Source organism: Hippocampus zosterae, chromosome 1 (assembly GCF_025434085.1).
Source record: "Hippocampus zosterae strain Florida chromosome 1, ASM2543408v3, whole genome shotgun sequence".
NCBI lineage: Eukaryota > Metazoa > Chordata > Actinopteri > Syngnathiformes > Syngnathidae > Hippocampus > Hippocampus zosterae.
Genome location: NC_067451.1, coordinates 8,345,802 through 8,365,775, shown reverse-complemented (window position 1 = coordinate 8,365,775; position 19,974 = coordinate 8,345,802). Strand labels below are relative to the sequence as shown.

At 47.8% G+C, this 19,974-nt stretch overlaps 2 protein-coding genes across 2 annotated transcripts in view; one reads left to right on the top strand and one right to left on the bottom strand.

The window, feature by feature from the left end:
• The window catches only part of ccnb3 (cyclin B3), a 42,106-nt gene that overhangs the window by 13,613 nt on the left and 8,519 nt on the right, over window positions 1-19,974 (bottom strand). The gene's annotated exons all lie outside the window — the stretch shown is intronic.
• On the top strand, window positions 1,398-18,840 carry LOC127601074 (tumor necrosis factor ligand superfamily member 10-like). The gene is made up of 7 exons (XM_052066071.1): window positions 1,398-1,804; window positions 12,007-12,150; window positions 17,663-17,699; window positions 17,787-17,894; window positions 18,011-18,159; window positions 18,235-18,345; window positions 18,409-18,840. Exons 1-7 carry the CDS (start codon window positions 1,574-1,576, stop codon window positions 18,592-18,594), a joined length of 966 nt encoding a protein of 321 aa, XP_051922031.1. The 5' UTR covers window positions 1,398-1,573; the 3' UTR covers window positions 18,595-18,840.

Below are 19,974 nucleotides of genomic sequence, written 5' to 3'. Positions count from 1 at the left end.
TGTGACAAACTATAAAGACTTGATGCACAACTTGGACTTCGGTGATGACTTGAGACAAGATGGGGTACTGTGCACACGTCCTAGTTCGATTCATTGGCCTACGTTATGATTATTATTCAACTTTAGAGGTCCTCTGTCTTTATGTAGAAAAGATACTGGCTTCATGAGATGACTTGCTTTGGGACATGACTTGTCCGAGACAAAGTGACCTGCTTGACACTTGAAGGCTTAAGACTTGATCCGATCTCTGGAAATCAACATGTTTTCTCCGTCCTGACCAAAAAGCACCTGAGGCGGTGTCGCAGGTGTTGAGGGCGGTCTTGTTGAGTGTGTCTGCGGTCCAGCGTGCGACCTTGCAGACTCCAAACAGGCGCACGCACACACACACACACAAAACTTTCCCCACCACTCATCACCCAAAACATCATCAGCGTCTGCAATATGTTTTTGCCTGGCTTCTCTCCGCTGAATCCGTGACAACACAAGCGCATGTTCAACCCTGTCGAGGCGTGTGACCTGTCACTCACGTTGCGCAGAAGCACTGGCAAATCCCACAAAAAGGCTGATCTAAAAATTACATGGGTTTTTTTTTGGGGGGGGGGTTCTTTATGGATTCCTCCAACAAAATTAATTCATTCCAAATCTGATAAAGACAAAGGACTTGGGTCCCAGAAACTCTCACCTGCGGGATGCAAGACCTAACTTCTACCCGCACTTCAGGTTCTCACAAAGAAAAATGTCCCGAGGCGTTAAGTCAGGACCCGTGTCTAGCCATGACAAGTCATCCGTTCGCCAACAACAATTACAGATTTGTTCAGCAACCCCCCCCCCCCCCCAAGTTATATTTTATCTTGCATTATTCAGGTACCTTTCACCATTGAACAACAACTCTCCTGCCCCAAGTCATCCCACACCACGCAGGCCAAGCCGGCCACCTCAGTTCTCATACGTTCGAGAACAAACACAAAAGAAATATATTGTCAACAAATAATGGAATTTATTCACACATGGAACTACTTGAAATCAACCAGCAAATGCGTATGAAAGAATTCCGTTTGGCAGTAGAAATGACGTCACCCATCAACTTAGGTTTCTTGGAGAGCTGGAGTATTCTCATGCGGCCCCGATGTGTCCCGGCATGTTTAAAGTCCATCCAAAAGAAAACTCAAGCGATGGCAGAAATGTGCGCTGTGACCTAAATGCAACCACCTGTCTGTCACACTTGCTGCCCGAAAGTGGGGAGGCAAAACATTTCCGACAAACAGTTTGACCCAGCAAGCAAGTTTTCACCGGGGGGAGAGGGTGGAAAAGTTGTGAGCTGTTTGCTCGGAGCCCTCCCTGCTGCCGCCGCCGCTGCTGCTCCTCCCCCGCCCTCCCCCCGGGTGACTGTGAGGTTAAGACAGCCCCCTCCGCGGCTGCTCGCAGCCTCGTCCTGCAGGCTACTCCACTCGTCCACTCCGACAGGCATGGTCACATTCCCGCTTTGAGCTGGTGTCCTCCTTTTTGCATGGACATTTAAGCGTGAGCTTTTGTCACTGTGCCCTGGGTTCGATGCGCGGGGGGTGGGGGCGCCATGGCCAGCCCGAGCGAGCAGCAGCAGCAGCAACAGCAGGATTATTTCCGATCGGCGAGCAGCGAGTCCACGACCTACATGATGGTTCCGACCGGGGGGGCCAGCGGCGGCGCGGGGCGGCGAGAAGCCCCGTCCAAGATGTGGGTGGCCCTGGTGGTGGCGGTGGTGGTGGTCCTGCAGGTGGCCTCCACCACGGGGCTCTTCGTCTACCTGAACATGTCCATCTCGCAGGTAAGAACTTTTTTTTGCAACGCCACTTCCACACTTTTTGCTCGTCCGAAGTCAAGTGAAATACGGACGTCGGCTCGGCACATTTTTCTCTCCTGAAGTCATTCTAAGATGATGTGTTTCCCCCGCACTGGAGCTCATTTTGGGAAAATAATCACAATTGGTAGACAATACACTACATCTTTATTTGCACTTGTGGAGTTGAGGATGAGGAGAGAGGAGCGTCGGCGCGGAGCGCTGATGCGTATTTGGAACTGAGGCGCTTGGAATTTTACATGGGACAGGAGAAGTGATCCAATCACTATTTATTTTATTTTTATTTTTTTGTCAAAGGACGCTACAGCTGCTTACTTACTTTCAAACTTAGCTTGTAGCAGACGCGTGTACATTTTGATCATGATGGCTTTGATTAACTGGTGAAAGGACACTATGAGTCTCTCCTCTTTCATCTCAAACTGCTTCAAACAACAAAGCGACGCAGTAAACGTGCTTCAGATTGCATGACTGTCCCGTGTCTTATGTTATGTGTTGTGTTACATGATTTTATTTTATGTTAACCTTTCTGTTTGTTAGCAGCTGCACCTGTTGTGAAAGCGCTATATAAATAAAGATGTGCACATCACATAAAACACGGACTGCCATATAATCTTAACTATTCCCGCATACGCTTTGTGGTTTGAAGCGCTTTAAGATGAAAGAGAAGAGAATCAAAGTTTCCTTTCTCCAGTGGATCGGAGACCTCATGATCAAAACGGGCATGATGTCCGTCCGACACGTCTGCTGCAAGCCGAGTTTGAAAGTGAACAAGAAGCTGTAGCATCCATTGCCAAAAAAAATAAAATAAAATAAAATGAGAGAGTGGTTCACTCCTGTCCCATTTAGATCCGCCGCAACTTCAAGCGGCGCTAATGTGCCAATGCGCGCCACCAGCCATCCATCCAGCTGCACCAACGCACACTGTCCAATAGCGGCGGCATCTCCGCTGAACAAAACAGGGCTGTGAAAAATGTTACCTTTTACACCAGCACCTCGAGTAATGAAGCGGCGCTAGTCGAATAGCGCCGCCGCACCATCAAAATCAGTGCTGACACACGCATGCTGCCACGGAGGCACAAGCATCAAGCAGATTCTTCTCCTTCGACAAATGCCATGGGGAAAAAAATGCTGAAAACAGTCCCCACCGTGTCCACATGAAGGACAACAAACACCACATGCATAAAACAAAAGACAAAAACAACCAAAAAAGCAGAGCTCTCGCAGACCGGGTGCCAAATATAGCGTCATCTCGAAACAGACAAAGAAATACTCTTTTTTTCTGCACAAGCAATCAAAACAAAAGTTTATAGAGGTGGCGAGTCCATCTGGAAGCATTCTTGGGCAAGCGGGAACCAAAAGAAATCAAAAAGTACCATTTTTGTATTCGACGCTCGACTTGCGACTCCCCCACTCTCAATCCAATCACATTTTACACATCTCGGAAGATGAGCCCAGCTGTGCAAAGACGCTCGGCGGCGCAATGGGACGGGGCAGGCTGCGGAAGGACGAGGACGATCTTGTTTTTGTCCTCATTAACACGGGGAGGGCGCATGTGACGTGATAAGACCCCCGAAGCGAACGGTGGAACCAACGGCCTTCTTTATCTTTATTATTCAGAGCGCAGCGCTAATTTGCCAAAAGCCCGCCGCCACGCTCTCTGACTCACTGACTGCGAAGCGACGCAGTGACAAGCTCAGTCACAGTCAAGTGGACACACACACGCATGCACAAAACTTGTTCTTTAAATAACAGTGCGCATATTGTGTTTTCGGCCCCGAACTTGTTTTCAGGCCATGCTCAGTCAGGCCTCATGAAAAGCATGAGGCTTGTGCATGTGTTTGTTGGGGAATTCCCCCCACCCCTTGTCTGAATGTACCCCCCTCCTATTAACAAACAAGGGCAGCCCGTGGAGAACAACAACACGGCACAAGGAGGAATTTTCGAGCATTGCCACCAAACAAATGTGGCCTGCCACCAACTGCGAGCAAAGTCGCAGTATAACTCCATTCAAGCGACGCGCACGCCGCAAAGGATGCAGCGAATCGAAAATTGGGGGGCGAGAGGAAAAGCAAGTAGGGCAGCAGCAGCACGCAAACCACATGACATGAAGATATTCCATCCAATAGTTACAATAAACTTTTTCGACATATATCGGAGCTCCCCAATCATGAACACGTTGCCGTCAAGTCATATTTTGACGAACAAATGATTCAATATACCGTATTGGCCCGAATATAAGACTGTGTTTTTTGCATTGAAACAAGACTGAAAAGGTGGGGGTCGTCTTATATTCGGGGTCTAGACATTATACCCATTCACGACGCTAGGTGTCGCCAGATATCATTGAAGCGAATGCTGAACTCGACTTCCCAGGCCAAAGTGAACCCCTGCCACGAAGAATAAAAATAAAAATAGCGGTAGCACGAAGATGAAAAATAAAAAATAGCGGTAAGAAGGAAAGGAGAAGAAAATAATAGAAGAGATAACAGAAAAAGGAGAAATGTAGCGACAATCGGGAGAAAAGTAGGTCGAAGATCGGCCAGGTCAACCGGCAGCTGAGGAGAAGTTATATAATTTACATTTCAAAAAACAGAAGCCATTCATTGATGAATGTGATTGCACTTTAGATTTGAATGAGGCAAAATAATATACTCTTTCTCTCAAATATATTGTGATAATCATTTTTTTTCAGATATACTGTAATTTTTGTCTGTATAAAAATGAATTTGGTGTTCAAAAAGTCTTTTTTCAAACTTGAGTCTTGAAAAAGAGGGGGGTCGTCTTATCATCAGGGCCGTCTTACAACCAGCCGTGACGGGAAATGGCCGCTGGGCAGCGAGGGAAAAAAAAAAAAGCTAATCATTTTCAGAAGTGATTTCATCCAGTACATACAGGTCAAAGAATTCTTCTCTGGATCAAATCGTAGACCAACAACAACACTCCTCCAGGCATTTTATCCAGTGTCATAAATGCAACCGGAGAGGGAAAAAAAAGTGACTTGTGCCCACAATATGGTCGGACAACATGCTCATTTGTGGACACAAAAAGACTCAAGTGTGACCACAAAATAGATGTCATGTGCACCCAAAATACTCATTTGTGCCTTGATTGTCATTCCCGTCAACAACTCGGTTATCAAGGTCAGCAAAATGAGCGCACCTTACTTCCAATGCATACGAGCGATCTGCTGTCACTTACCTGAAATAAAAGTTGTGTTCCGTTTGTTTACCCAACTGTAAGTCACTAATTATAGTCATTTAATTCTATTGTGTATTTTGTGCACACATTATACTTACGTCTTGGCCAGGGTTCAGTGTTTTATACAACACCTGTGTATTCATATCGCAATTTCATAACAGCTGCAGCCGTAACAAAGCGCTTTTACAAAATGGTTAACATAAAATAACAAAACAATGTCACAGAACACACAACATAAAACACGGACAGTCACACAACTGTAATAACTATCGCTGCCTTGTTGTTTGAAGCAGTTATAAATGACAGAGGAGAGAATCAAAGTCTCCTTTCGCTCGCCAGCGGAACAGAGACGTCATGATCGAAACATGCGTGATGACACTTCTGCTCCGGGCTGAGTTTGAAAGTAAACAAGTCCATTTTATGGGAACGACATTGTGGTCACGGCAGAGAATGAATACAATGCGTGCACAAAGTACAAAATAACAATGCAACTGCTGGATTACTGACTGGGTGTGTAAATGGAGTGCCCCTTCTCTCCTTTTCTAGAAATAGTCTTCATGTTTTCCCCCCCAGCCCACATCATGTCCTTTGCATACTCTGATTGAACAACACAAATGGGAAAACCTAACAACGTCTTGACCATAGCAAAGAAGCTTGCACACATGATGTCAGAAAATCGGAATACTTGCGTTCCCTTGTGGGAAGGCCTATTAGCGCATGCGTGTGTGCGAGGAAGCCTGTGTCTGTGTGTCTCTCCGTGTGTGTTATCACTTTGTTTGCTCCATCTGTCCGTCAACAAGCCCTGATAAAAGGCACTCAGCCAGATTTACAGCGCTGACAGTGCTGCAAACAAGTGCAATTGTCACTTTGTGCGCGTGGGAGAATGCAGGGGGAGAGGGGGGGGGGGCTTTGATGGCGTTTACAAATGTGTCAGGTGGCACACAGCCAATCACGTGGAGCCAGCACTTTCGGCCAACCACGTGGAGAGTGTGCGAGCAGGCAATGCCACTCACTAAACAAGACATCTCAAATCACATTTATGACCGGCTCATTTGTGCAGCTACAGAGGTCACACCCCATAAAATTCCCGCCTGAGATACAGCGGCCCACCCACAGGCTGGCCAACGGACCTCATGGAGGGCAGAAGGTCCGGAATGTCCGAAACGGCCTGAAGGTCTGGGACTCACAAAGCAGACCATTATCGGTTTTGTCCCCATAGCTGCTGGTGAGCTCCACGTAGGAAGCCAAAGTACTTAACTTAGCAAAGTGATGACACGCTTTCTGAATCACGAACTTGCTTTCCTCGGCCGTTCTGAGTTGTGGGAATGCTAAACGTTAGCATTACCGAGAAGAACACGTCATGGCTTTGGCTTTCAACGTCAAGCGAGCACAGAAGCACAAAGATGTCACTGTAGTGCCATTCAATCTTACAACTGTGATGTGATGTGATGTGATGACCACTAGGGAGCATACAGTGAAACTCCTCTACAACGAAATCATGTTTGCAGCAAGAAAATTTTCACAACAGGGGGCTTTTCACTGTAGCAAATTTAATCTGAGATGTAAACACACACACATGCACACACACACTACACAAAAAAACGTATGTGTGTACACTTTATTTTTATTCCAATACATAGTGCATAGATATGAGAGTACACTTATTTGGCACTTCATATAGCCATTGTAGAAAGAAAAAAATGGGAAAGAAGTTGCAAAATTTACAATCAGCATTCACTTTCACTTAAATCAATTTCTTGCATAATGTATTTTACTTTGCTTCCTTCATCGTTCATTTTTATTACTTTTGTCCTGTCTTCAAGCGTGAATGCTTTTTTTCCTTAACTCCTTGGTCTGCAAAGGTCCGTTTTGTAGCAATGTTAGCTATGTTAGTTATGTTCTTGCTGCGTCTGAAACTAATAACAAATACTTACTGGACTACTGCGCAAGTGTAAACCAATGTGGCAGTTGCTATTGCCGTTTCCGAACAAAGCAGTAGAGGTTGCTGTGGCATGTTGAGATTGGATTAGACTTGTGGAAGGCTTGTTTTTGTTGTAGTGAATCTCGTTGCGAGGCAAGAGAAAAAAAAAAGATTTTGTATAACGGAACAGGGGGACTTTTCGTCATAGAGGGAGCACAAAAGTGGGAATGGCTTTCATGCATGAACATTTTTTCACACTTGGGAGTATTTTTGTCCATGGAGGTTTCGTTGGAGAGCAGTTTCGGTGTATTTGCAGGGTTGGCGGTGCTTGCTATGATAGGCCATCATGGCGTGAACTGGATTCGATCGTTAGCAGCAAACGGTTTTGCATTACAGTAAATGTTCCCATCCCGGAATTCTATGGAAAGGAATATTCTTCACCCGGAATAAAAACCTCTGCATTAATGTTTTGACTACGATATTACAGTATGTGTTACTGGAACTTGCATAAGCGGAAATTCCACTACCCGTAACCCAGATGGAGGTGTAATGCCGCAGGAGCTTAAATACATGCAACGCCCACTCGATGTGACGGAAAAGACACAAACAAGTTTTCACTTTGCGTTTTTCGATCATCAGAACCTAAACGACGACGTCTAAGTGAGTTTTTATTGCTGTGCGTTCTACTGTAATTGTGAATGATTTTAACTTTATTCACTTACGTCCTGGAGAACGCGGCACTAGCTTAAAAGCAGCACTCACTCGACATGACCGAAGAAACGTGTTCGCTTCGCCGTTTTCATTCATCAGATTCGAAACGAAGACGTGTAAGCGACTTTCTATAGGCGTGCGTTTTACTGTAATTGCGAAAGATTTTAACTTTATTCACTTACGTCGTGTAGATCATCGCATCGAAACGTAGAAGAACTGAAAAGATTGGAGCTGAGCGAGTGAAATGCTTCCGTTTGAGCAAGGCTGGACAGAAAGTTAAAAAGATCCAACAGACACTTGGAGTCGGAAAGACGCAAATCTACGAAACCATAAAAAACAAGGCATCGATTCAACTCCTGATGACAAGCCACCATCCAGCAAGGAAGCAATGCAAATGGCAACAAAAATCCTTCAGTATGCACAAGAATTACCAAACATCGGTGATCAACGAGACAGTTACTAGCAACTAGCAAGAAAACTGTATGACACGCAGGCAAACATTGTCATAAACCAAAGAATGCATCCAACAAAACAATCCAAAACACATGTTTTTTTTTCCCCAAGACAGAAAAATAAACATTAAATACTGTACGTATTTTACTGTTGTGATTTTTTTGGGGAAACACCTGTATTGCAGTTTTTGTTATATAAACAGTTTTTGGACAGTATATTTTTGTATTTTATCGATTATGTTATTACACGCGCATTTTGTCAACATACTTGCAGGTTCATAAAGGACGTATACCATGCTCATTTCCAAATGAAGAATTTCTGTTATCAGGACAAATTGGACAGCGCAAACACGAGTCCGTACTAGAGAATATTTACTGTATTTGCAAAAGGCCGAGATGCAAGATGTCGATCCACGCTGCTGGCGCGCGACAAACAAGAAAGGCCTGACCCATTTGTCAGCTATTTCCTCGTTCTCGGCCCGTTTACCAGAAGCGTACGCCGACCTTTGGCCTTTGAGCGTCAGATATGAATGGTTATCTCGATGGCCACAAAAGAAAAGTCCCACCCTGTGTCACCATCAAAACATAAATGAGAGCAGCGTGGCTGACAATGGCGAGTCAGAAGTCAACAGGCCGAGTGCCGGGAGTGGTCTCATTGCATTTGTGCGTGTTTGTGTGGGTGCGCGTGTGCGCTCACGAGCACACAGGTGGAGACAAAAGACATCTTGAGACCAGTTTGGCCGCTCACGGCATTCCTGAGTCGACGCGGACGTGCGCTGGAGTCTCGTTAAACACGCAAAGCAGACACACGTGCGCGCCACATTGAAGCGTCTCTATTGGGAATTCAGCACGCACGCACGCACGTCCAACAGATCGTTAACGGCACAGATGATGGAGGCGCTGTTGATTAACCCTCACGTGGCTCTCCACAGTCAAAAAAAGAACAGTTTGGGGAACGGACGCATTAAAGATTGAGGCTTCCAACAGCGCACACTAAAATGTTGTACATATCGTGAACTGGAAAACAAAAACTGTTTTTTTTCCTGATGTCGGAAAGGTTCTCTGTGCATTTGAGGACTCACGTGTGCAACTGGTGTGTGTGTGACGCAGCCGTGTGGGGACTCTTCCCATGTTTGCTGTCACTTCGACACACTTGAGCTTCTCTGTCTTCGGCTAAAGTGATTTATGCCACGAGTCCAGCTGTGCCCACGGACACGCATGCAACGTATCTTTGTGTGTGTGTTCGTTCACCCTCAATCTGTTTTTGGCTGGCCTTTGCTGGACACCAAAACCCGAAAAGTATACTGTATCTCTGAGGGCTGCTTGGAAAGCGCGCTGCAAACCCTGTGTGTGTGTGTGTGCGCGCGCGCGTGCATTTGGCAGTGCACAGCTCTCATTTGAGTGGCTTAGCCAGAGTTGAGAGGGGTCACGTAACTGAAATCCAGCAGGCCAGTGGGACAGACCAAGCAAGGACTCTAAATTTAGACGTGCACTTTCGTGTAACGTACACGTTATTGGTGCGCTCGTCACTGACACGCGCGCGCGCGCACCACAGGGTGGGGAACAGGGAGGTATTGTTCACAATTTCCTGAGAGAGTTGGAGCCACGACATCCAGGCCTCATATGAGCTGGTTTGCTCTGGTTGCCGTGGTGACGTTCCATCAGTGTGTGGACAAAAAGTAGCCCGGTGGTTGATTAAGGAAACGCAAATAGCGTTCCAACAGTTCTCTGAAAAAACTCCGGCCACTGTATTGCCACAGACATAAGTTGTCTCCCGGCATTTGATGGGGAAAACGAAATGAGGGAAAAGCTCACAGTGGGAGTACAAAGTTAGAAGTGGTTTGGCAGCGGTCAGCAGCCACACATCCACGTATCAGGCATATGCATTGCACGCGAACGGTGCAAGTGGAAATTTTTCAGAGTGGCATGAATGGCTCCAATCAATTCATCGGTGGCCAAAAGACGGCAGGTGGCCAAAAATGTTCACCTGCAGCGTCACCTGCACTTTCTGAAGTCTCTTTTCTGGATGTTTTCATCAACCCCCCCCCCCCCCCCCCCACACACACACACACACACAAAAACAAAAGCCCTTCACTCTGGAACTTCACTCTGAGAGTACAAACAGCATCACTTGAATGAACGAGTCTTGGCTTGATCAATCCTCAGGACAGAAAAGCAGCCCCGAGTAAGATGATCCAGATGTAACTAATTACAAAACTCACTGAAAGCATGTTTCGAAATGAAGCGCACATTGAGCGACCGTAGTTCCTCTCAAATAGTAGGGCAGGCCCCCCATTATTATTTTTTTTGGGGGGGGGGGGGGCTACTCCAGCAAAATGTAAATGTAATTGCACATCCATTCCAGTAGGTGGCAGTGGTGCTGTCATTATCAGAGTGTGTGTATGGAATATTAGCACAATGGTGTTTCTTGATATTCTTTTTTTTTTTTTTGCACCCTGAAATGGCATCATGGAAAAATATTTAACCAAGGACGAAAAGGAAAAGCGGAGAGATGAAAAATGATTCTTTGTTGTAGAAATGATCTAAAATTCCTTGTTTATTATTGTTTTTAAAATTTCTTAAGAATAAAACGTTTTGCATAGGCGCACTTAGAACAATTTTATGGACAAATGATACCATTTATAGATGCGGCAGAGAGTTGGGTGGGCGCTAAATATTTTTCTCTTCCTTTGGGCTTAACAGAAAAATAATTGCAAAGCACTGAGTGACTGCAAAATATGCAATTTGCCTCAATGGTGTTGATCAAAGTGACCACAACCAATTTTGTGGCAGAATGAAAAGAACAAGTCCAATTAGCCAGAAACATTAATTTGCTTGAGTGGGACCCCTAAAACGATGCGGTGGGCCAAATGTGGCCCCCTGGCTACAGGTCTGACAACGGATACTGCTGCCTTTTCTTTGAATGTTCTTTTTCGGCTGAGGGCGAACGCAGCCAGCGCCACCGTCGCCTTTATCTGCTGCCTTTCCCACCATAGATCAAACCCTCCCCGCTGGCCTTGTCGAGGTGAATGGATGCCGCGCGGACGGAATAACATTTGGAAAGTAGGGAGGCTGTTTTGGCAAACCGCACGGATGCGATCCCGCCCCTTAACTTCACTGTCAGCACTTTCAGGTCAAGAGATGAGAACATAAATGTTTCCTGTCAATGCACCTGTTTTGCGTAAGCGCTTCAAGTAGCACAACCGGCGCACCCTGCTCATCCAAGGGATTAGCACAACGGGGAGCCCGTTGCCAGAGGTTTAAAAAAATAATAATAATAAAGGAAATGCTTCCTGAGCACGACAATGAGGCGAGGAAAGTACCGGAGCCGTGGATTACTCGCACCTCGAAATCTGGAGAAGAGTCCGAGCAACAAAACAATGGAGTCGAAACGCGTGTCCCACCAGCCAGGCTGCTTGTCAGAAAAGGACAATTGCAGACGGCTGAATAATGGAGTGAAACAAAACAGAGATATTTTTCATTCGTCCCCAGCAGCTCGCTGCGCCCACCATGCGAATGTCATTAGAGCAGAAGGCTGAGTCACTCCAACTGACGCTCCTTCGAAAAATCTCAACCTTTCCCGTAAACTCGTCGACCCCCGCCGTTGCTGACCCATTTCCGCAGGCGGCTCAGCATAACGTGAGAAGGCACGAATGAGACGAAAAACTCAAGTGTGTCATCTTTACTCACGCTGGGTCAGCGGAACCGTTAGCCGCGCTCTCAAGCACCGCGGGGGGGGTTCTGTGGGGAGAGTTTTTCAAGAAAGTTTGTTGTAAATGATCAATCACACAGTCAGGTTGATGAAACACCTCCTCAGCACACAAACGTTGACTTTTCCCTAATCTGTGGTCCATCTGATAAAAAGATTTTTCTTCATGTGCACGCAGGTGCGCAGTCAGGGGGTGACGGAGGAGCTCAAATGTCTGAGTTTGCTCAACGCTCTGGACCAGGACATCCCGGAGCAGCTGGCCCAGCTCCTTGGAGAACCTTGCATCAAGCTAGCCGAAGGCATCAAAGCCTACATCTCCAAGGTAATGTCCCAAAGCAACTCTCGTGGAGAGATCCATGGCAGTTCACGAGGGGTGCTATGTGGGGGGGTCCTTTGAGGGTCAAACACACTTGATGTGAACTGGATTTCAAAACGAAAAGGTCCCGCAGGCTCTCCGGCAAACGTGACGAGCCAATTGCAAGCGCTAACGCTCGCTGCTAGCATGTTTTCGCTTCCAGCGCTATCTCGCTGCTGACTGCAGACGCACTCTGAGATTGTTGATCCTCTGTCAGGCTGCCAAACATGACTCACACATAAACACCATTGACCTTCTTTTTTTTTTTTTAGCTTATACTTGTAGTGTGCGTGTATATGTGTGTGTGTGTGTACTGTATTAAGGCTCTTGAGGACGAAAGGAGTGGTGCCTTGTCATATCCAAAATAGACCAACCGGAGGCCAGCTTGTGCTGATTTCAACCTGATTCTATTTTTAGATTTGATGAGAGAGCGCGGATGGCGCGGGCACGAGATGATAAGCTTTGACTTTCTTTTTAACTTGTTTGGCCAGTACCGAACCTTTCCCGACATGTGCGAGTTTAAAAGACGGCAAGTGGAAAGCGAGAGGAGGAAAGAAGGCGTGACGAGCTCCTAAATGTCTGCTAAAACAAATTCGATGACACGAGTTTCGCCCTCAAGCGAAGTAGCTGACACGACAGGCCGAGGACGTTCTATATTTTTGGAAACACGACTTGATCTGCTTTCAATCAGGACGCACGGCAACGGTGTGGGGGGGCGGGGGGGTCGGGCTCTCATCCAGAGAATACCAAACACAAAAGAAGAACTTGCACAATTGACTACCTTTGGTTAGAGGTGACATCTGGCACAGGGGAGGCACCAAAAACGTGTAAAAGGATCAGCGCAATCACTACAACGAAGACGTGCACGGAAGTAACGTGGGAATATGCAACATCGGTGTGAGTGGGAGTCCATTTTCACCTTTTACTGAATGCTTCAGGCACTTCAATCGTGCTCCGTAATTCCCTGAGACGGAAAGGAAAGGTCCAGGTCGAGCCCTGCCGTCATTCATTCATTCATTCATCTTCCGAGCCGCTTGATCCTCACTAGGGTCGCGGGGGGTGCTGGAGCCTATCCCAGCTGTCTTTGGGCAGCAGGCGGGGGACACCCTGAATTGGTTGCCAGCCAATCACAGGGCACACAGAGACGAACAACCATCCACGCTCACACTCACACCTAAGGACAATTTAGAGTGTCCAATTAGCCTGCCATGCATGTTTTTGGAATGTGGGAGGAAACCGGAGCACCCGGAGAAAACCCACGCAGGCCCGGGGAGAACATGCAAACTCCACACAGGGAGGCCGGAGCTGGAATCGAACCCGGTACCTCTGCACTGTGAAGCCCACGTGCTAACCACTGGACTACCGGGCCGCCCGCCCTGCCGTCAATCGCGAGTAATTGGCACTGCCGGTCAAAAGTTGATTTTTGCCTGCCGATTGTATTGGAAGACTTTAAGACCGCCACCCAGAATGCTTTTGAGATCATCTTCTAGTGAAAAAGAAATGGCTTGCAGATGATCTGAGTTTTTTTTTTTAAAGGCATAATTGTCAAGCTATTAGAAGACCTCTGCCATTTCTTAACAAAGAGAAAAAAATAAAATAAATCCACACTTAAAAAATAGACTTAGCAAACAACTTTTACAAACACCCCAGGCTGAACCGAGCGCTTTCAAGATATCCAAAGCTGTCCGAATAGTTGATATGTATCACTTCAACATACTTCCTTGACAAAATGATCGTAATGACCGGAGAACCGATTCCCTTCCAACATCATGACCATAAAAAGCAGCCCCACTTCATGGCGACTCAGCAATACCGTCCATCCATCCATTTTCCGAACCGCCTTATCCTCATAGGGATCGCGGGGGGTGCTGTCTTCGGGCAGTAGGCGGGGGACACCCTGAACCAGTAGACAGCCAATCGCAGGGCACACACAGAGGAATAACCATCCACACTCACACTCACACCTAGGGACAATTTAGAGTGTTCAATCAGCCTGCCATGCATGTTTTTGGAATGTGGGAGAAAACCGGAGTACCCGGAAAAAACCCACGCAGGCCCATGGAGAACATGCAAACTCCACACAGGGAGTCCAGAGCTGGAATTGAACCCAGTACCTCTGCACTGTGAGGCGGATGTGCCAACCAGTCACCCACCGTGCCACCACTCAGAAATACGACTTTTTTAGGGCCACACGCCGTCTGAATTGAAGGCCGAGGAGCTCAGCGATCGTGCAGCCAAAGAGCGCAACGACAGCGTCGCGGCCAGTAACGTCCTGCCTGGCCTCGTTTTTGCTTCTTCTGGAGAGGTCACCTTCTTCCAAGTCGTTGCACTCTTACTTTTAAGAATGTAGCTAGCGAGCTAACGACGACCATGTTTGCGTCATCACTCGGGGACGGTTTGAATGTCGCTCGAATCACTCAAGCATGCAACCGAAAAAGAATCCTCCCACAGTGGCAAGTCCATAAAAATAAACTTAATAATCCGGTCCAAATCTTCATCAAGACCCGTTTTTCGACTTGGATTGGATTGTCATTGTCTAAGTATCCGAGAAAGAAGACTATAAAACCTAATCTTCCGTGTTTCTATTTATGTGCTTTCGCAGAAGAGTTCACATGAAACTTCTTTCGTGAATTCCTTCGTGAGAAAGAAAGCTTTTTCTGAGTTCCTGCTTCCTTCTCCGAACTCTATTCCAGTGTCTAATTAATCATCAACCTGTTGTCCCAACACACACACATGCCCACACGCAGGGTATTTCTCTCACACACACAGCCAGCCCAGGCCTGTCGAGAGCAAGCAGTTGATTCAAGTATTGGGTTGCAGCTCACTAATCTGCAGGAGAGAGGGGTTCCTTCATGTGCCTGCTTGTCGCTCGCCGTGGCGTCGTAGCCTTTTCCCAGCCATCCTCTCATTTCCCTCTCCGAACGCCCCCCCCCCACCCCGGTTCTTTGCCGCTCCACCTGCCCGAGAGACACGAGCGACACTAAATCCAGCCAGCTATAAAACCAGCAGGAGGCGGCTCCTTGTCACAGCTTGTATTTACGAGCTCGCTGGGAGAAAGCTGACCTCGCTACATCCAAGGGGACGCATGCCCCTCCAAAACAAAAGACCGCAGCCGGCGCCCCCCAAAAGGCTCGCGGTGGCCGAGTGGTGCACCGAGTCGGTCTCGTAATTTGGGCCTGCGCGAGGCCCCGTGATTTATTTTTTATTTTTTTGGTATTTGTTGTTATTACAGCTTGAGGTTCCAGAGGTTGCGGGATCACAGAAACGCTGGTGTGGAGAAGTCACGCTGGAAGGAAAGTTGAAAGGCTCATTTGTTGAATAAACAGCAAGCGGAGGAATGTAGCCAGTTTTGCTGTTATCCCGCTGCGAGAGCTGCGGTGTCACGTTTTGAGCCGCGAGTCCAAGCGCAAAGAGCTTGTGGAAAAAGTTCACGTCTGCTTTAGCGCTGGAATTCCGCTTCTTGATTGGCATATGCGCCCGCGCCGACAGAAAAACTCTGAATTGAGTTGCAAGGACAGCGCAAGGAGTGTAAATGGCTGCCACATGCTCAGGAAGTCCTGTTCCGCGAGGTCAAGACCCGTCTCCAAAACAGGGGCACAAAAGTCTTGCTGTCGGGAGGGCACGGAATCAAAAGAGTCATCCGTCGATCGACGGGGTTCTTCCTCATTTCGGTTTCCTAACGGGACACAACGAGCGATCACGCCGCACCCCCCGCATGGGGCCATCTGACATCGAAGATTGATCCCGCTTGTTTTTTCACCAACTGGGTGAACGCGGGAGACCATCCAGATGAAGTTTGATGGTGAACTATGAGAAGCTGGAGCTCAATCCAGATGCTGAACAGATTCTATTCGGCTCATCTGGCGGACACGAATTACAAACCATGTGCAATGAATGACTAAGAAGCATTTCTGCAACTTTGATGGTGTTCATGATGTGTGATTATTTGCTGGCTTAGGTCAGGATCGGATGCCCTGGAAGTACACGCAGCCCGGCTTCTGTCTTTTAATGACGGATTGTACTCTTTGGTCATCTACCAATTAGCAATATGCTTGATTGTGAAGACGGACAACCCGAATTACACGAGTCCTGGCGGCTCACAAGAAGATGAAAAACTCATTTGTTCGCACAAAAACAAATGCGCTGCCAATTTTCTCCTTTTTCCTCACGGGTGAGGAGGCAATTTTCTGCTCTCGGGACCTGAGGAACGCAAAGCCCAGATGGACACGCTCTGCCGAGCGAGACCGTAGACTGCACAAACATGTGGAGGAGGCCAAAACGTCTGCCGGTAGGGAGCCACCGCACCGGTGAGCACAAGACGGGACTGTAACGTTCACATCTTCATCCAGATCCTTTTTTTTTGTGACGCCATGCAATTCATTCATTGAATTACTTTTTTTTCAGACGCATTCAGTAAGGGAGATAATCAGTGAACCCGGGGTTTGGGAGGGGGGGTCGCCGCTTGATTGAGCTGAGACTAAGAAGGCCATTCAGCGTTTCTGCAGCAACCAGCTCAGCCTTCACATTCCACTGTGACCTCAAACGGGCCGTTGCCACCGGCCCAGCTCTTTTTTGTCCTTTCGGGATGACTCGGAACTATCGGTCTCTCAGGTCGATGTTTGCTGTCTCTCACCGGACCCCGCCACTGAGCAGGGGGGGGGGACTCAAACCGCCACACTCTGGGGAGTTTTTTCTATTGCGCGTTGCGTCCAAAGCCGGAAGCCTCGACTGCAATTTGCAGCTTGAGTGTCAGCTGTGGGAGAGGAAGGCCAGCTGCTAGCAGCACCAACTCAGGTCACCATTAGCTCACTTCTCATCCATCACATTCCGCTTTTTAGCGCCTTGCAGGGAGATTCATAGCAGGAGGGACTCCGTGGCAGCTAACAGCTAGCATGGGAATATGAGGGAAAACATGAAGAGAACGGACCGAGGAAATGACCGAAGCCTGATTTAGATGGCGTGGGACGCCCCGCGACGTGACGGGCACAGGAGAGTATGAACAACCAGCCGGGTTGTCGGGGGGGAAAATCAAACTGATGCTAAAGAAGGTGAGCATCCGCTGCGCTTGGACAGTGACAATGACGGAACAAGCGTGAGAGGGGAAACAGATGGAGGCTGGCGGGGCAAGACGCGCGTGCCACGTCAAAGTGCCATGGAATCGGATTTCGCACAAGGGGAACAACAAAAAAAAGACTTCACGCAACCTGTCAACAAGGCCTAATGGATGCATGAATAATGGAAGGTCACAAAAACATATTTCAATTGTTTATCGAACTAATAGATTCTTCAACAAACGATCCAAAGAATCCATTCACCAGTGACTTCATGAGATAAATCAAAACCAAAAAAATTATTGTGACTGCACATGTTTTAATGAACCAATTTGAAGGGGGAAACAGACGAATGACTGCAACAATGTAGCCTTCATGTATTATCTTGAGCTTTTATCAAAGTTGTTTCCACTTTTTTCTTCTTTCAGGTGACTGAGAACATCATCTCCAAACAAACCTTTATGGGTAAGCGCTCACACACACATTCTGACACGTACTTTGTTTCTGAGCCAGTGTTTGTTATACCGTTGCTGTATCTTCATGTGATCTCAGTGGCCAGAACCATGCCTCGCTCTTTCAACAACTCGGGGTCAAAATTCTTGAGCACAGTTGTCCAAAGGCCTTCGGCCCATTTGACCCTGCGGGACACCAATTTGCAAGGTGAGTACTTGGGAACTTGGTGGCTCTATGACACGTCATTTGGAAGCCATAGGGACTGGCAATCGTGAGACGAGATGAGGCCTCACGAGACTTTTCGTCCCTCGTCCCCCCAAAAGGGTACCCTCAGACGGGACTCCACCAGTCCTGCCGCCACGTGGTGCGCTCGTGGGCCAATAGGAGCTTGGGCGCTCACCTGCACAACATGACCCTGAGCAACGGCAGGCTGCGGGTTCCCCAGGACGGCCGCTACTACCTGTACTCGCAGGTGAGCCTCCTTTCCTTTTCGACGCGTCGACTCCCTGAACGTTTCCGACGTGAGCCGCCCGCACGTCCCTTCCAGGTGTACTTCCGCTACCCGTCGCCCGCCAGCGGCGACGTGGACCAGCGCAGCGTCAGCCACCAGCTGGTACAGTGCGTCTACAAGAAGACCTCCTACCCGAGTCCCATTCAGGTAAGCTAGCCGGCCCGCTGGCGGCGTCGAAGCTCGCTGACGCCGTCCGTTTCCACCCGGCAGCTTCTGAAGGGGGTTGGCACCAAGTGCTGGGCGCCTGACGCTGAATACGCCCTCCATTCCGTCTACCAAGGGGGACTTTTTGAGCTGAGGGCCGGCGACGAAATCTTTGTCTCCGTCTCGTCGCCGACTATGCTTAACGCAGACGAGTCCTCCAGCTACTTCGGTGCCTTCAGACTGGACCTCTGAGCGCCGGTGTAAATGGGAGGACCATAGGCGAACCAGAGGAGGACCGAGGTCCGGAAGTTGACTTTTCCCGCTTTGCTTGGAAGGATGCGCAGAACCGCTCGACAGGCGAGGAACTCGACGAGAGTGAAAAGGCGGGACAAAGTCCTGACAACTTCTTTGAGCCAGAGCAAACCACTAAGGGGGCTAAAAGACACAAGGCTGCTGATGAACATGTTTTAATCCTCCGGGAAGATTGTTTTTTTTTTTTAAAGCAATAATGAGTGCTGCTTTTCTTGCGAGGGAATCCTAAGTTTTGGACTCCGGACCGAAGAATGTACAGACAATAAAACATTGAAGGAATGCGGAGCAGAAATCACATGTGCCAGGACGATTGTGTGTACATACAAATCAGTGAAGGGTGGTGATATGAAAAAGTCCCCCATTTGTATTTTTACTTTGACGGTTTAAAGCCACTTGTGGTTCTCACTGAGAACTTTTTTTAAGGGAGGACAGTGATGAAGAGGAAGAGGAGGAGGAGGAGGAGGAGACTGAGCCAGATGAAGGGGAAAAAAAAACTAGGTCGAGGCTCACCAGCAGCCCGACCAGTTTAGCCTCGTCTTTCTCTTTCCCAGTGTAAATAGTCCGACTCCAATGACAAACCTGGTCTTTCCTGCATAACCGGCAAAGCCCAACTTGGAACATTTGCACAAGTTTCACGAAAGTTTACATTTTATACACAAATCAAGCCTTTGGACGATGTCCAGTACTCAATAAAGCATTTTTTTTAATGGTATGAAAATAAGTTTTGTGGGGCTTTTCAAGCCAGGACATTACTGAGGTGAGTTGGTGCGAGTGCAGTTTGTCAAGAGTTGCGCCGATTGAGGACGCAGCCTCCAAATGTGCAGTAGGTACACACGTGCAAAAAAAAAAAATGTTTTTCTTTTTGCTGACAGCAGCACCAAGCCGACGCATCTGCTGCTCATTTGGACGCAGCCAAACAGTTTGTCCAGTAAATTAAAGGAGAGAAAGGACGAGGATATCTACAGAGGCAAACCACTCTGGACCCAGCGCATGTGCGCACACACATTATCAGCCAGCGGAGACACAAAGGCACACATGTGGCCACGCTCCCTGGCCAGACTTTTCAACTTTCTGTGTGTGTGTATGTGTGTTGTTTGAGGGGCTCATCATCAAAAGTCAAGGTCAATTGTTGGCACAGAAACACCAACACGGCTGTTTAGCCCAAGGGTGTCAAAGTTGAGGCCCGGGGCTCATATCCGGGCCCCCACATCATTTTATGCGGCCCACGGGAGCAATCCATGTGTGTCAACTATCATGATTCTTGCTGAAATTTGTACAGAAATATCAAATTGCCACGGGTAATAACTTTGAGATTTTGCG

Coding starts and splice junctions, on each gene's coding strand:
- LOC127601074 (XM_052066071.1), top strand. CDS start 1,574: ATGGCCAGCCCGAGCGAGCAGCAGCAGCAGCAACAGCAGGATTATTTC. Junction 1,805..12,006: donor TGAACATGTCCATCTCGCAG/GTAAGAACTTTT, acceptor ATGTGCACGCAG/GTGCGCAGTCAGGGGGTGAC. Junction 17,895..18,010: donor GCGGGACACCAATTTGCAAG/GTGAGTACTTGG, acceptor TCCCCCCAAAAG/GGTACCCTCAGACGGGACTC.